The sequence below is a fragment of the Tamandua tetradactyla genome, chromosome 14 (genome assembly GCF_023851605.1).
Source record: "Tamandua tetradactyla isolate mTamTet1 chromosome 14, mTamTet1.pri, whole genome shotgun sequence".
NCBI classification, from domain to species: Eukaryota; Metazoa; Chordata; class Mammalia; order Pilosa; family Myrmecophagidae; genus Tamandua; species Tamandua tetradactyla.
The window spans coordinates 59,900,230-59,917,487 of NC_135340.1; the positions used below are offsets into that span (position 1 = coordinate 59,900,230).

Sequence of the window (17,258 nt, forward strand, 5' to 3'; positions counted from 1 at the left end):
CAGTCAGGTGGACATTCTCACTGCAGACTCAAATTCTTATCCCTCTTTGTATTTAATCACCTGCTTTAGAGTCTGTTGTGACTGCAGTGGGGGTGTCCTGGGGACATCCAGACAATTCCTGATAAAAGATGATGTTGTGTTTTCTGTTTTTTGATGACCCAGATCTGTCCTGATTCTTGTCCACTCTTTCTGCCATTGTTTCCCCATTTGTTTTGTTGCTTCTATGAACCCTTGAGAGCCTTTCAATATCCTTTTTTTTACTTAAGGCATCCAGAACTGGTTTATTGCTTGCAAACAAGAACGTTGATTGAGATTGTAATTTGTGAAGTGCCTCCATACACTGGTCTCAAAAAAACTTTATTTTCTGGTTAGCAGATGAGGAAACTCTAGCGACCTGGTAGCCCAAAAGCAATTTCAGTTATTATTTTATATTCAGGTTGGATGTGTGGAAAACAGACCATCTGGGAGGTGTTGGGCATAATTTTAGAATTATGAAACTTTTAGAAACTGGGCATAAATCACTAGTTATAATCATTATCATCTGTATACCCTACCCCACTCTGGTTCTGAAACTGCCTAGTAGTATGGCAGGACTGTGTATGCTGCTCGGTCCCTGGCACATAGTAGGAACTCAACCCTATTGATTGGATGAAGGAATTGATGGGCTTGAAGGCTCTGGGGGATTTGAGCCTGTCCCACTCGCTAGCTCCCTTACTGGTTCTTCTGGGCTGCTCTTTCTGCTAGGGAGAGTTTGTCTGGCTGGGTCTGAGCCCCTTCTCCAGCTACTCCTCTCCCAGGGAAGAATTTGCTGTAATGAAGGAATGAAGGTGGGGTTTGCTGAGAGGGCAAAGAAGAGGGTGCTGCAGTACTGCTAGGATCAAGATCAGCCCTCATCTTCCTCTGGCCTCTTTTTTCCTGTTTTCTAGAGGGGCCCTTTCTCTTTATTTCTATTCCTGCCTGTTTCTTTTGCCAGCCCTTGCTACTCATGAGCCGTCGGCCTTCCCGGAGAACAGTCTTTACTTTGCCCGCTCTTCGGTATTAAACTGGGGTGTGCTCTTCTGAATTCCAGCCCCTCGTATAACTTCCTCTTCGCACTCTTTAATGATGCTTCTAGTTTCTCAGCTCTTCAAGTGCACATTTACTACTCTTCAAGTCCCACAGAGGTAGGAAAAGAGTCTGATTTATTTATAAATATATGTCCGGGCTGCAGACATCATGCTTGGCACATAGCAGGTAGGGCTCAGGGAGTATTAACCAGATGAAAGAATAAATGCACGAGTGAGTGAGTAACTCTCAGCCTGCTTCTTCACCATCTGATGATAATGATTATAACTGCACCTGTTCTACCTTTTAGGCTGTTAGCTGCTCTCTGCAGTGTTCTCTGTTGTAGTGGAAGGAGAGAGGTTTTAGGTGAGATGACAGAATGGATACATGTTGAGGCCCCAAGTATGTGGGATCAGTTTAGAACAAATTCCTTAACTCTGAACCTGACTCCATAGCCACCAATCTCAAACCATTCAGCAATCAGCATGTCCCCTGTGATCCCTCCTCCTTGCCTGCATCCTTCTCATCTAAACTGGGACTTACTAACTGGGGTGGGGAAGGTGGTGGAACTGAAAGGTGGGGTGGGGCATTTTGCATATCTGGGGGGATGTTTTTATGTGTTGAGAAATGATTGCGACAGAATCTCTTGGTGTTTAGAGGGAGAAGACCAGGCATGCTGACAGCACTGTGTGGACAGTCACATACAACAATTAACTTTCCTGACTCCTGCATTCTCTCTGGTGTCCCCTGCCCCCAGCCCCAACAGTCAAGTACGTGAAAAACCAGCTTTTTTTTTTTGTAAAATAAATTAGGTTCTAGGCTCAGATAATTATAAACTTCTATAAAATTATAAAGCATTTTTTGCTTGGTTTTAGTATATGGAAATTTAAAGGAATGGATCCATTGGAAAAGCTCAGAGAAGATTATATTTTATTTTGTTCAGAGCTTCTTTACCACAGTTATTCACCATTTCAGAAAATCATGTTACAGAAGCAATGTTGCTGAGGGAATTGCATTCCCTACCAATAAAACTCGGTAGTCTCCATTTGTAGCTTTGGCGCGTGCCGTGATTTTACAATAGACACAGTTAGTCACACTGAAGATAGAAAATGTTGATTGAAATAAAAAATGTTTTAAAATGTTAATTATTCAAAATTCACAAAATTAAATAAGTATAAAAGAAGCTTACATAATTAAACTTTCAAGGGATCTTTTAATTTAATTTTACAGTGCTAAATAAACATAAAAAGGCTGCCCGCATTGAGAGTTGCCAGGAGCCACCCCCTTTCCTTGGGAGACAAGGCAGGGAATTTTTTTTTTTTGCATGGGCAGGTACTAGGAATCGAACCCGGGTCTCCAGCATGGCAGGTAAGAACGCTACCTGCTAAGCCACCATGGCCTACCTGTTGTATAATATAACATATATACAAAGCAAAGAAAGAAAAAAGCAGTAGTTTTCAAAGTATTCTTCAACAAGTAGTTACAGGATAGATGCCAGAGTTTGTCATAGGCTACCATACCATCATCCCAGATTTTTCCTTCTAGCTGCTCCAGAATGTAGGAGGCTAGAAGGAATATATATATATATATATATTTTATCTACAATTGGCTTTTTTTTTCTTTTTTTGTGAAAAATAACATACATAAAAGCAATAAATTTCAAAGCACAGCACAGCAGTTAGTTGTAGAACAGATTTCAGAGTTTGGTATGGGTGATAATTTCACGATTTTTGGTTTTTACTTCTAGCTGCTCTAAGATATTGGAGACTAAAAGAAATATCAATTTAATGATTCAGCAATCATATATGATTGCTAAATCCTGCCTTTTCTGTATAAGTCCACCATCACCTTTGATTTTTCTATTCCACTCTTTAGGAGTATTTGGGCTGTGGCCATTCTAATGTTTTCATGTTGGAAGGAGCAGTCAATAATATGGGGTAGGGAGATGGAACTAGCTGATGTTCTGGAGAGGCTGAGCCTTCTAGGTTTCCAGTCTAGGGACCCATCTGGAGGTTGTAGGTTTCTGGAAAGTTGCCCTAGTGCATGAAACCTTTGTAGAATCTTGTATATCGCCCTAGGTGTTCTTTAGGATTGGCTGGACTGCAGGGACTTTTTAAAAGATAAAAACTGACCAAGGATAGGACTTTCTAAGAGAATGAGCGCAGTTCCAACAAAGTTGCAATTTTTGCAGTATTTAGTGATTAGCTGGTCTAGGTCAGGTAGGAAGATCTTATTAAAAATAGAGAAGTATGCTTTAAAGACGCCTTCCTCCCCCATGTAAATTGGGAACTTAACCTCGGCCATTCAGAGCATTTAATCACTTGCTTACTCTTTTGTCCTCTCCTTTTCCACTCCCTGGGTGGCGAAGTTCCCTTTCACTTTCTAGATAGGATGCTGCCGGATGGCTCAGTAAAGCTGTGAGTTCCTAAACTGTATGAAAAGTTTTTCTTTTATCAGCATTGTCTATAGTTTTTATGTTATTGAAGTTTAAAATTGTAATAAGATTTTTAGGGACTTCCTGTATTTATTATGAAAAGGGGCCGCTGGATCTAATAGGGCGGAGAACCATCTAAACTTTGCACCCATCTAGAAAGAGCAGCCACTTGAAAATTTCCAGCCATGAACGTGGGAGGGAAGACGGTGGCTGAAAGCCAGCCGACCCTAGCCTGTGCCTTGAGGTCAGAGCACGGCCACAGCGTTTACCAGAGCAAGTCGCTGAGCTTCTGGGAGCCTCAGTGAAATGGGCGCAGGAAGAGCTCTCTGGACAGTAGCGGGAAGTAGGTGAGAAGCACCGGGAAGGCGTAGGACCTAACGCAGATTGCCAGAGCCTCTATCTGCGGCGCCCCGCCTCCACCTTCGCCCGAGGGTTACGCAATGCTGTTGGCACCCAGGGGCGGGAGCAGCAGGTGGCCTCCCTGCCCTCGCCTGACGCGCGCGGGGTCGCCGGGCAGCGCTCTAGGGCGGGCTGGGGGTAGGGGCGAGTCTGCCCGGTCCTCCCGTCCCTGGCGGGCTGCACCCTGCGTCTGTCCTTGGGGTTTATGAGCGCTCAGAGCACGGGTGCCGGGTGCACTTGGCCTTGGTGCCTGGGCTGCGGCACCCGGCGAGGCGGCAGCGGGACCTCTCGGGACCTTTCCACGGGGAGCCTCGCTCTCCCCGCCTCCGGCCTCCGCCCTGAGGGGCCGGGCTGGCGGGCGGGGCCCCAGCCAAGGCCGCACAACCCGAGCAGGGAGTAGCAGCTGTGGCTGCGCCAACGCTGTGGCCCGAGGCTCCGCTCGCCCCTGGGTAAGAGGCATCTGGCGGCCGGTCACTGGCTCTTCGCCAGGGAGAGGGGACGGGTGGGGTAGTTCTGAAGCTGTCAACTCCGCCCCACAACTGGGGCTCTGCAGACCCTGTATTCCGCACTCCAGACGGGTTCACACTTCCCTTCCCTACTTCGGTGGCACCCGCGGCTCTTGCAGCTCTTTTCTAGGACTCCGGGTCTAGGGGCTCTCGCTGCCTTCTCAGAGTGGTGGATGTCCCGGGCGCGGAGAGGCCGATCTGCGAGGGCCACCCACGATTTTGGTGTATGGGAAGTTTTGGTATCTTAGTGTGTGGAAATTTCTGGCGGCTTCCACTTTTTGACTTTGTCACTCAGCACCGTCCCGGGGCGGGAGACAAGGGTCGCGTCAAGGGGTGGCATTTATCCACCGACACTGCCCGGGAGACAGAGGAGAGCTCGAGGGGTCAGCTGCGGCTGGGACCAGGGGAGGAGGGCAGTTAGGGGACCGGCTGAACAGAAATAGGTGGAAATGGGGGAAAGGGCCCCCTGGCGAAATAGGTGTCTCAGTTCCTTTGCTCATCACCTTTTTCTTGTAATTATCGAAATCCCAACTTAGTTCCTTGATCGAAGGCACAGTGAGCAGTCACTGCCTTTGCCTGGATTGCCCATTGCTATAGTGAAGGGTTCTGACCATTTCTGAGCCATGCACTTCTTTGGCAGTTCCATGAACATTGACAGCTTCTCCAAACAGTGCTTTTAAAGGTATGAAATAGAAGACAGAGTTTTATGAAGGAAACAAATTCCCAAACAGTTGTCAAATATTAAAATAATTTATAACATAGTAATATATATGATTCTTTACTAATGTATTAAATAACAAGCTCTTAGCAACGCATCTTATCCCACCATAATTTTGAAGTAGTAATATATGTAAACAGTATTTCAAGATATAGCTTACACCTATGATATGATAAGAAAATATCTGTGATTTCTATTGATGACAAAGTCATAGATACTGTTAATTATACTGTGGTTTGTTGCCTTTATTCATAGTTGAAAATTTCAGTTACACATGGGTGAAAATAAAAACGTAGTGTTTTTTTCATCCAACTTCACGGGCCCAAGCTTAAGAACCCCTGATAATGTAAAGGACCCTGCTTCTGATTCTGACATTTCCATTGACTAGAATTGTAATGTGTCTTGAGCTTCTTCATTGTGCAATGGGGATAATAATGGCTTCCCATATCTTTGAAGCATTCAGCTCTGCCCCTACTACACAGGGGTGAAATAAAAGCCATGGATCTGTGTGTGGTGGGCTGTGGTTCTCTCCTGAGAAAAAAAAGTTGAGTGTTGATAGGAAACCAACATTACTTTGCAGAACTGTGGCTCCCTCCATCTTGCCTGTGGAGGCTTGTTAGTCTGATGTGCTGTAACACAGGAAATTTCTTAAAAAGGAATGGAGACAGACCCATGATGAGGCATTTCTGGACATAAATACATGTTCCTCTTCCCTCTTTTCTTTTCATCTCTCCTTGTCCCACAACCTCTCTGACATGCTTTCTTTCGGATCCTGCATATTTGGTAAATAGAAGTGAGGGCAGATTGCTAAGAGCTGCCCAGAAGCCAACTAATTGCTTCTTCTCAACCTTAAAAGTCTATGAAATTCAACTAACGTGGTTGGCAATAGGAAGAGGAAAAGTGGATCCAGCCAACTATCCCCATCATTTAATTTGTAAAAGTCCTAAACTGGGGTGGGATGATGTGGAGTGAACTTTGTAAAGAACAGGACATTTAGAGCAGACTGGGGCTAATTGTGTTTGTAATTTGGGAAAGGACAAATACTTTTCTTCATTTACTGTCACAACCCTAAGTATCATGGGTACTTCCCCTTGTGATTATCATGAGTTTCCAAGTTTGGGCCCCAGCCCCGTTCTCAGGGAACTTTCATTCCAGAGGGGAACTAACACCTCCAACGCTATGTACATTAAAGGAGAAGAAATATCTGTGTGTTTATCCTGGGACTAATCCCTGTCTCCTGGAAGGGAGGCTCAATAGTAGGTGATTTCTCGCTATTATAATTTCTTATTTCTAAAACGATTTGCTCTAAAATAATCTGTGAAGTCTCCATAGGAAAATGATGGGTCTTAACAACCACCTTATTTAGAGTGTATTGTAAGTACTCCCCAAGGAGGTGGTGGGTACAGTAAATGTGATTTTTTGTTTCTGTGAGCATGTGAGTGATGCTTGAAATGGATGAAGGGTTATTCCCATTCTCCAGCCATCTGAGTTTGGTTGATAATCGTGAGGCTTTGAAGGTCTAGGTGATCAAATCTAAGTTAGCTTTGAATCACAGAGTAGGAGGAGCCTTTAAAATTAACAAGTCACATACACTTATTTTATATTCAGGGAAATGGACTTAAAATGGGTCAGTGACCTTACCATTAAATGAGAGGTTCCATAACCTCTATTTCCTCATTTATAAAATGGAGAAAATTACACCTACTTTCAGGTTGTTGTGCGAAATTATGTAAAGTGAATATCTCAATGCCTGGCACAATGCAAGCTTTCAACAAGTGATTTTTGTGTGTGTGATGCTTTCATGGTTCCTCGCATAGTGCACCTACCCAGTAGCTGCCCAGTAGGACTTAGGGGGAAAGGAATGAGAGCAAAGACCTGGTTATAAGCCGTTATTATACTTTGCCACATTAAGTCACAGTTCTGATCAGTCTAAGGAGGTAGTAGAATAAGTCTTCTCCACTTGAATACCTCCATTTCCCTTCCTAATTAGGATTACAGAGCTTTAGAGATGGAAGGGACCTTCGATGAAGAAGGCATGGCCCAAGGTGGTTAAGGCATAACACCAGCTGCCGCTACCTGGAGTATGGTCACTGATTCACAACACACCCTCAGACAAGCCTTCACCAGTAATGGTAACTGTGCCATTTAGTTGGACGTAGGAAAGACGTGAGCTCTTAGAGAACCTGACGTACCTGTTGCCTTGTCTACCTTCCATTCTATCCTAACCATTAAAGGATTGAGTCGAGCGTCTATCCAAAATGGTCAAACAACAGATGCATAACTTGTAATTACAGAGCCTCTGCTCATTGTGTTAATACCTCACATACTGGATGGATTCCAGGGAATGATGTACCTGACTAATTGGCCAGTCTTTGCTTTTAATGCTACTCCATCCTTCAGAGACTCTTTGCACGTGGGACTCTGAGCAGGAATCCCAATGCTCCTGAGGATGATGAATAATTTTATTTTGATTTTTATTTAGTAGATTCAGGAAACCAAGAGCTAAATTGAGCCCTGCTGTGTGACTGGGAGCAAATTAATTTCATATCAGGCCTCCCTTTCCTGTATTGTGTTCTGCGGTCTGCGGAAGTGAACACACAGCCATTTGCCAACATTGAAAGGAAATCTGAAATATACTTGACTAGAAGCCAATTGTGAAAGACAGACTTGATCAAGTTCCCACGAGCTACAGCCAGCAGGAAAACACGGCTATTTTTCTTCTTGTACGTAAGTCAGTCAAAGTTAAGTTCACTTAACTTTTAACTGAAAAAAAAAAAATTCAATTGACTGACTCATTTTTTCCTTTCTGGAGCCAGAATGCCAGTTTTCCTTTTGTAAATTTAATTTTTGTTTTCTGCTTGGTAATAATATTGGTTTGGTGAAATAGTCAATCCCTTTCTCTGACTGTAAAGTAAGTAGAGGCTACGGAAATCTGCTAGGAGTTTCTCAGCGCAAAGATAGCCATTGTTCAATTGCAAAGTCCTCATCAGTAACTCTTTCAAGAAAATTCCTAACATTCCTCCCTACAGAGTTAGGGAACTAAAGAGACCCAGTGTGGCTCGGGAATCATCGGAAAGCTAGATAGGATGGTTCCACTTTCCCAAGTGACTTAGTTCTGTTCCCCCGTGGGAGCACTTGCTTCACAGCTTAATACTGAAAGGAACGCTTGGCTTTATCACAGCTCTGAAGGTGGAGTTCTAACATGGCCCTGTAGGGCTAAGTGAAGATTGCTTCATTTTTTAAATTTGTTAACAATATAGTAATCCGGTTCCTGAACACACCAGCTCCTTATTACTAAAGAGCAGGTGTGCCAAGAGGAAGGGCTCCGGCTGTGTAATCAATCCCTTCACGGAAAGGCTCTCAGTCCATTTTCAAAGAGGGCGGTTTCCTGCTCTCTCACCCAGCTTTGAACCTTTGGTGCATACTGAGTAACCCAGTGCTGTGACTTACTCCGCCTCTCTCCTTTATAACCACTGGAACAATGTCATAATTTGTTTTCTTCCTTCTTTATCCCTTATGGGAAATTTGTTGCAAAAATTCCTTCAAGGGTTGTCTTGTATTCATGACTCATGCCATCATCTCTGTTCCCATTGCCTAGAGCAGTCCTCACTGATTCTGAATTTTTGAAGCAGCCACTTCATATTCCTGGCCTTTCCTTTTAGCATGAACAGGCTTGTTTTCTCCGTCATGGCTCCCCAGTGCCTAGTGTAAACACTCAAAACTGCTGAACCCAACTGAGTTGCTCTAATTCATCCTCTTATCTTTCTCCAGGGAGGTCTTTATAAGACCTCAGTTTCATTAAGACCTTCCAAGGTCTCTCATTGCCATTAGCAGGGACCACGAGCTCAAATGCACCCCAGGGAGCGGGTAGCATAAATGACTGACATAGGCTGGGTAGGACTGGAGCAAACAGGAACTGAGTGCAAGACTGGTGGTTACTCAGCTCAGTCAAGTATGGCTGTGTGAGAACGCGTGAGTCCTGTATGGTCAGAGAAGGTAGAAATCTGAACTTCTCTTTTTTTGGTGAAAGCTCCCACATTTGTAATGTCAGCATCTAATTCAAAATTTATAAAACATGGTGAGCCAAACAAAACACAACTTTTGTCTGCATTTGGCCCGCAGGTTGCTGGTTTGTGACCCCCAAATGGGGTTAAACTTGTCTAGGATTAAGATTCCAAACTTTGGTAATATATGCCAGTCCAATCTTATTTCTCTTGCTGCCCAGTACATACCTGTCTTAGACTGCCCTCATCCTTGCTCACAGTTATGCGGTGCTCATTCCAACTGGTTCTGCTTCCAAAAGCTCAATCTTAACTATCTAAAACTAGCCCAAATGGCTCTTGCCATGACCTTCCTGTTTCCGCCCACATCATTCATTTCTCTCAGCTGCCTGGATGTCAACTTTGGCTTGTTTTTCTCCCAGGGGCCCTTCTCACCACTCACCCAATCTTTTTGCTTTCCGAACCCTGTCTTCTCAGAATCTTTATTTGCATTTATAATGCCAGCAACTACTCAGGCCCATATCACTCAGACCTGGACCAGTGCATTTGCCTCCTAACTAACTTCCTGAATTAGTTTTGTCTCCCCTGCAATTTAGCTTGCTCCCTCATACACTCTTCTTAAAGCTGTCCCCTTTGTTCTAAAAAACTTTTTTTCCATATAAAACCTTGATTTCCTAGCATGGCCCTTTACAAGCTAGCTATGCTATTTCTTTCAGATCTAGCCCTACATCATCTTGTCTAGTTACCCCGGTCAGATCTGGTTGCTCTCCATTGCCCACACACACTCTGGGCTTTCCCACTTTATCAGTCAAGGTCTCTGGGAAACAGCACGCTCCAACAGTGTTATGGAGGAGGGCTAATGAAATTACTATTTACATAGGTGTGGGCAAGGACTAGAGAAACCAACAAAGTGGTAGGCCATCATGGGGCCTGAAGAAGCAAGCAGAGGGAGTGTTACTAGAACCTTGTAGTTGAGAAGACCACCGAATGGGAGCCAAGACCTTTGGCTAAGGAATACAGCGATTGCCAAGCCAAGGCTTGGTGGGTGAATAAATATCCTGACTTTACTCTCTCTCTTCCCTATTCGAATCCCCTGCTGGTGCCTCTCATTTGCTGAACCCAACTGGAAGCCAGAGGACAAGGGAGGCCAGTTGACTCACTCCTTACAGGTGAGCATTCAGGGCTCAGAGCACCGACAGAGAAGAGCAGAGAGTGGATCTGGGGTGCAGCCACCACCTCTTTGAATCATTAATTTATACTATATTTAGCTCCTGCTCAGATTCGGCCTGCTTCATTGATTGTTCCTTCTTACATCAAAGCATCTAAGGTATTTGGTTCATGTTGATTACATGGCATTTTGCTTCTGCTGTGGAAGCTAAGAGTAGTTAGATGTATATGTGTATCTTCTTTGTCTTTCTACTTTGGATATGGATGCTCTTGAAAATTTAGCTGCTATGTGTTGAAGTAAGTCCACTACTGGTATAAACCTGTATTTGCTCATGTTCCCTGCAGAAAACCCAATCCTTGAATGCCATCTAGCTGATGGCACTTCCCTCTTTATCAAGGTTAAATGGATAAAAGAGATGTGAAAACTTTCCTTGGTGATGATATTTCAAGTTTCTATAGAATGGGTGGTAGAATGTGACAAAGGAAAGGAAGGCAAGGGTTTTTATTCTTTCAGAGTAATTATTGCATTAAAAAAATCATACTGTAGCTATGTTATTTAATTGCAAAAATTCGCCCCAACCACCTATGTAATTATAATATTCTACAGTAATATGTAATTAAAGTACTTTTTAAATGCCACCTGACAGTTTGGCAGATATGTAAGGAGAAGAAGCAGAGGAAAAATATGTTAAACATGCACAGTTTTCCATCTGACTGAGCCATTGGCGCATGCATTTTAACGTAGGACTCAGACTATCCCCAGGAAAGAGAAGGAGCCTGTTGCCTTCCTGGTTTCACAAAGTGTCTAGTCCAGTGCCTTGGCTATTGTTGCATATATTAACTTATATATACTTCACATTAAGATAAGATCATGTTAAGGAGCCATAGCGTTTATAGGGCACTATTTGGCGTTTTTTTGGCAACCAAAGCAGTGCTAATCCAATGACAATAATGACTTCCTTCCTGAAATTTCATCAGATGTGGCCTCCCTTTTACAGTCTAAATCAGAGGGCAAATGATTTAATCCTAGGAGTGTCCACATATAATAAGGAAATTGATGATGTTTGCTTTGGTTCCCTCCCTCAGTCCTTCCTATTTCCTCTAGTTAGAGTCCTGGCTTTGTCCTTTATTGACCGTGTCCTTGAGGATGAAACCAGACTTCTTCAGCCTCATTTTTGTTGTAAAACGGGGATGGTGGTGCCCTCCTCGAGCACCTAGTGTGGTGCCCGCAGGTAGGGTGTGGGGCAGTGAGGGGCACATCTCACCACAGACGTCGTCATCTAATTTGATTGTCCAAAGCAGCCATGTCACACAGGAGGGGCTTGGCAAAGCTTAGGCTGTGTAAGGAGGGACAGCCTAGTGGAGCAGGTACCTGCAGGCTGGGCAAGCAGAGGCGAATTTACCAGAGACAAAGCAAGTTTAATCTTCAGGGTCTCTCCCTTGCACAGGCCCCCACGGGTGCAAGCCATTATGGAATGTTCTAGGAAGGGAGAGGAAGCCGGGTTGTAATCAGGAAGCATCTCTGTGTTTTTCTGGTAAACTGCCTAAACGAAATCTCAGAAGAGACGGTCTGAATCTCTAAGGCTCCAGGCATTTATTTTTATTTATTTCCTTAATCTAAATAAATATTCACTTTTGCACCTAATTTTGTTTACTTATTCTTAAAGTGGCCCCCCCCACCCCCCACCAAATTGCATAGGCTTAAAGGCCCCGAGAACCTGCATCTGCCCCTGCCTTACGCCTGCCCCTCTGGGAGGTGGCACGTGAAGCCACTTGGCCCGGCCGGGCCCCAGCAGAGAGGCTATCCTGAGACCTGAGTGGGAGAAGACTGGGGCCTCTACCTCTGAACCATCAGGTCGGGCTGATACCTCTGTTCTCCTGTGAAGGGCTTTCAGAAAAAAGTGCTCTGCTCAGAAGACTCATTTGTGTTCTGGCTTTACTGCTAACTCTGTGTGACCTTTGGATGATCACTTCACCTCTCTGAGTCTCAGTTTCCCCATTTGTGAGGAGGTAATAGCTCAAGTACGGGCTCAAATGTGGGCCCTATGGATTGTAAAGCACCTATGCACCTGGGAGGGATGTACGATTATAGGTTCTGTCTGTTTGGCTATTTCTGGAAATATGAACATTTCAGTGAGTAAAGAGAAAAGCAGATGTCCATTCTGATACACTGTGAGTTCACCCCCCCCATTTCATTTGAACTCTTTTTATTTTGATAAATTTCAAACATATACAAAAATAGAATACCATTAGGAACCCCCTCTTAACACCATAAATACTGCTTCAGTAGGCTACCAAGTATTATCAACTCATAGTCAGTCTTTTTCACATATGCCTGTACCCATTTCCACATCCTATAATATTCTGAAGCAAATTCCAAATCATTTCAACTGTCATAATCTCAGTATGTATCTCTAAAAGACAAGGACTATTAAAAAACTATGTCAATACCGTTATTGTGCATTGCTGACCCCCCCCAAGTTTTAGATTCTTTTCTTTTTAATTTATTTAGTAAGCTAAAATTTAATACCATATATTCCTTTCCACCCCATTCTATGAGACTCAATAAAGCTATTTTAATATGTTATAACATTTTTCTTGTGAAATATAACATATATAGAAAGCAAAGAAGAAAAAGCAATAATTTTCAAAGTACATTTCAACAAGTAGTTATAGAACAGATTTCAGAGTTTGTTATGGGTTACCATCCCACTATTTCAGATTTTTCCTTTTTGCTGCTCCAAAACACTGGAGGCTAGAAGGAATATTAATATAGTGATTCAGCAGTTATACTCATTTGTTAAAGCCTCTTTTCTCTGTTGTAACTCCTCCTCTCTTTTAGTCCTTCTCCCAATCTATAGGGATCTTTAGGCAATGCCTGTTCAGACTTTTTCATGTTGAGAAGGGGTGTCACCACTAAAGGATAGGTGGATGTATAATTAATTAATAATCTTGAAGAAGATTATTATCTCTGGGTTTCAGGATTTATTTGACCTAGGAACCCTTTGGGAATTATAGGTTCCAGGAAAGCAAACTTAGTGTGTGAATATTTTATAGAGGCTCAGTTTGAGCCCTAGGTGTTCTTAAGAGTTAATAGGAGTGATGTTGGTTGTGGTTTAGCAAACTATGGCCATTGGCACTGTTGAACTGAAGCTTGCATGAGAATAGCCTCCAGAATAGCCTCTGACTCTATTTGATCTCCCTTGGCCACTGATGCCTTATTTTATTATACTTATTTTCCCCTTTTTTGGTCCAGAAAGCATTGTTGACCCCACGATGCCAGGGCCAGACTCATCTGCTGGAGTCACGCCTCACATTGTCGGGGAGCCTTTCACTCCTGAATGTCGTGTCCCATGTAGGGGGGAGGGTAATGATTTTCCATGCAGAGTTGAGCTTAGGGAGGGAGAGGCCACATCTGAACAAAAAAGAGGTTTCCTGGAAGCAGCTCTTAGACCTTGTTATGGGTAGTCTCAGCTTCTTCCCTACAGAAATACGTTTCCTAAGGGCAAGCCTCAAAGTCAAGGGCTTGGCCTATTTTCTTGGGAGTCCCCAATGGTTAATAGGGTACCCAAGGTTTCCCAGATGGAAAAGTTTAATAGTTCCATATATATAATTTTTTTTCTTTTTTTTCCTTTAGACCCTCAAAGGACCCTACCAATACTTTTGTTTGTTTCTTTGTTTTTGGTCTATATAATGGTTTTTTAAAAATTATTTATTTTTTATTCATATATATTATATATTCACATGCCATGTAATCATCCAAATTGTACAATCAGTGGTTCACAATATCATCATACAGCTGTGCATTTATCACGATCGACTTCTTTTTTCTTTTTTGTGAAAAACAACAATATATACAAAAAAGCAATACATTTCAAAGTACATTGCAACAATTAGTTGTAGAACAGATTTCAGAGTTTGGTATGGGTTACAATCCACAATTTTACGTTTTTACTTCTAGCAGCTCTAAGGTACTGGAGACTAAAAAAAATATCAATATAGTGATTTAGCACTCATACTCATTTGTTAAACCCTACCTTCTCTGTATAACTCCACTGTCACCTTTGATCTTTCTCTCACTCTTTCAGGGTATTTGGGTTCTGCCCATTCTACCCTTTTCATGTTGAAAGGGGTGGTCGATAATATGGGATAGAGGGATGGAATTAGTTGATGTTCTGGAAAGGCTGGCCTCTCTGCATTTCAGGACTTATCTGGTTCAGGGACTCATCTGGAAGTTGTACATTTCTGGAAAGTTACCCTGGTTCATGGAACCTTTGTAGAATCTTATATATTGCCCTAGGTGTTCTTTAGGATTGGCAGGAATGGTTTTGGTTGGGGTTTGACAAATTATGATAGGTAGCATAACTAACTGAAGCTTATATAAGAGAGACTTTCAGAGTAGCCTCTCAACTCTATTTGAACTCTCTCAGCCACTGGTACCTTATTTGTTACAGTTCTTTCCCTACTTTTGGTCAGATGGCATTGTCGATCCCATGATGCCATCGACCAATACTTTTTAATGATCAGCCCATCATAGTCTGAGATGTATCCTGGTATTACATTAAACTATACAGAATCACAAGGCCCTGTTCCCATTCAGGACTCCAGGAGTTCGGGTAGTTTAAATGAGCTATCTGGAAAGGTTGATTGAGATTATGTGTTACAGGAAATTTAGGATCTATAAAACATCTCTGCCTTTGATCTCATGTAGTTGGTGAAGATCTAGAGTGCATACGCTATCATTTTCCACCCTGTATTCTGATTTACCTTAGTCCCAGCCAGACTGGCTTCATTTTAACTCTGTTTTGGTTACTTTAACAGTTATTATATGTAGCTGTGCTAACTTTCAGGGCCGTAACACTCCATTTCTGGTCTTAGGTGTCATAAAGTTATTCAAAGTTCCAAGGAAATACCAGCTGATACACATATAGCTCAGTGCCTCAGAATCTAGAAATATATTTACAACTTCAAACTAAGTGTGGCTGCTATAAGGATTTATAATCTAGGCTCCAATTTTCTTATAAGTGTTTTCTGAAAGAGACCTTAGCATATCTGTTCTTTTGTTTCTGGCTTATTTTGTAAAACACATTGTCCTCAAGATTTATTCAGTTTGTTACATGCCTCTCAACATCCTTCCTTTTTGTAGTTGCCCCAAATTCCATCATATAAATGTATCACAGTTCTCATTCTGCTTCTCAGTCATTGTGCCCTTGGGCTCCCTCTGTCTATTGGGCATCATGGATAATGTCCAAAATAAACAAACTATGTCTTTCAGTATCCCTCCTTGGTTGTACAATTAGCAGCACTCTCAATTTTAGGCAGTTTTCATTGGTACGTAGCGTCAAAGAGCCGAAAAACACAGCATTACCAATTATCATATCAGGACTATCCCTGTCACTTGACTCTCCCCAGCAGTTAGTTGCCTCTGGTACTGCTGTGGGTTGATGTCTTCCTGTTAACTATTGGCCATAGCACGTATTTTTAGTTTTCCCCTTATGCCTCTCTACTATTGACTCTTTGTTCAATATTGAGCCTTTGAAATAGTTCATGCAAGAACTTATTTATAATTGTAGATTTAATCAGTGGTATACATGGCACCATACATCCCCTTTCAATCATATTCACCTTTAATATGTCAATGTTTCTTATAACCGCATAATTAGTTACCATCACTTCTGTCAGTTCCCTTGCATTTAGGCTCAATCTCATTGGGTAAGCTACTTTAATTTTAAATGACAGTAAAATGCACCTGGAAGGCATTTTACTGAATAAATTCTTCAGTCTCATGGTGGTGAAAACTCAAGCGAGGAGTCAGTTTGAATTAAGCTCTGCTGATTAATTAGTGATGTGACCTTAGGCAAGTTCTTTAACCCTACTCTAAGCCTCAATTTTCTCATCTGAAAAATGGGGATACTAACATCTTCTTATAGGGCTATTGTGAGGAGTCTGCGGCAGCATAAATAAAAAGCAGCCAATAGACACTCAATAAATATTAATTATTACTATTATAATAATTTCTTCCTGTTTTTTCCTGTCAAATCCTGTCCTCTGGAAATCATGTAGGAAAGCTGTAAATTACTAATGATAGCCTGGGGGCTGATTTAATTAAATAGACCTATAAAGCCCATGCTGGCGGGGGTAGGGTAGGGTGAGGTGGAGTGGGGTGGTGTGTTGGGTGGATTGTTCTAGTGGAGGAAGAAGCTTCTGCCTGGAGTCCCAGAAGCCTCCTGTACATGCCCTCAGGTAAGCCAGATCTGTACCGGTAGACGGGGCTCACTCACACCTCAGAGATGGAACCCCAGGGATCGAGGCTGTCAGGACACAGCTGAACTTGGCTCAGGGAAGCCAGTAGCCCAGAGGTTCTGTGGGGGCAATGGGGTGGTAGCCGAGGGTTGGAGGGTATAATTTGTGTGTTTTCCACTTTGGTTTTGGAAGTGTTCTAAACAGGTGATCTGTTCAAGTTTGGACCTGTAACTCAAAGCAAAGGGACCCTAGCTTGTTGTAGGCTTGAGATGAAACAATTGTGAACCATCTGAAGACCTGCTGTTTCCTCAAGATCAAACTAGCTGAAGTGTTGACTCCAAGCCTTGCTGGCTTTGTGGATTTTTTAATAATCCTGTTTATGATCACACAGAGGCTGGCTTTGTTTGAACTCAGCCGGGTGTCATAGCTACTCATAACCCAGAGGTGGCATGTCACATGACAGGAGAGTAGGGAGCTCTGACACAGGCGATCTGCACTGCTTGTCCAGGAAGCCCAGGCTGGAAAAAGGTTTGGAGCCACAAAGACTTGTCTAGACCAGGGCCTGGAGCCCGAGGCTGGTGCTGGAAATAGGAGATGCCCTGCCAGCTGTCTTATCTTTCAGACAATCAACGGGTATTTTACTTCTCCAGTTTGACTGTAGATCTATCAAAACATTTATTTTGATTCTTGAAGGAGGCACTCAGTTGATTTAGGATTGACTGAGTTTTTTTTTTATCCAATTGAAA

General features: G+C 42.8%; 1 protein-coding gene across 7 annotated transcripts in view; it reads left to right on the top strand.

Moving 5' to 3' along the window:
* The first annotated feature begins 3,377 nt into the window (after positions 1–3,377).
* SQOR (sulfide quinone oxidoreductase) overlaps positions 3,378–17,258 on the top strand; it is a 46,401-nt gene continuing 32,520 nt past the window's right edge. Inside the window, exon 1 of one of the 7 annotated variants that reach the window (XM_077127775.1) lies at positions 3,378–3,461. Coding sequence is in view for 3 of the 7 variants with exons in the window: in XM_077127777.1 (XP_076983892.1) it covers positions 16,962–17,040 (79 nt within the window). In the remaining 4 variants the exon portion in view is untranslated. Of the gene's footprint in view, positions 3,462–3,530; positions 3,826–3,956; positions 4,327–16,443; positions 17,146–17,258 lie in introns of those variants that run through there. The other 6 variants (XM_077127776.1, XM_077127773.1, XM_077127777.1 and 3 more) reach the window with 6 other exon arrangements.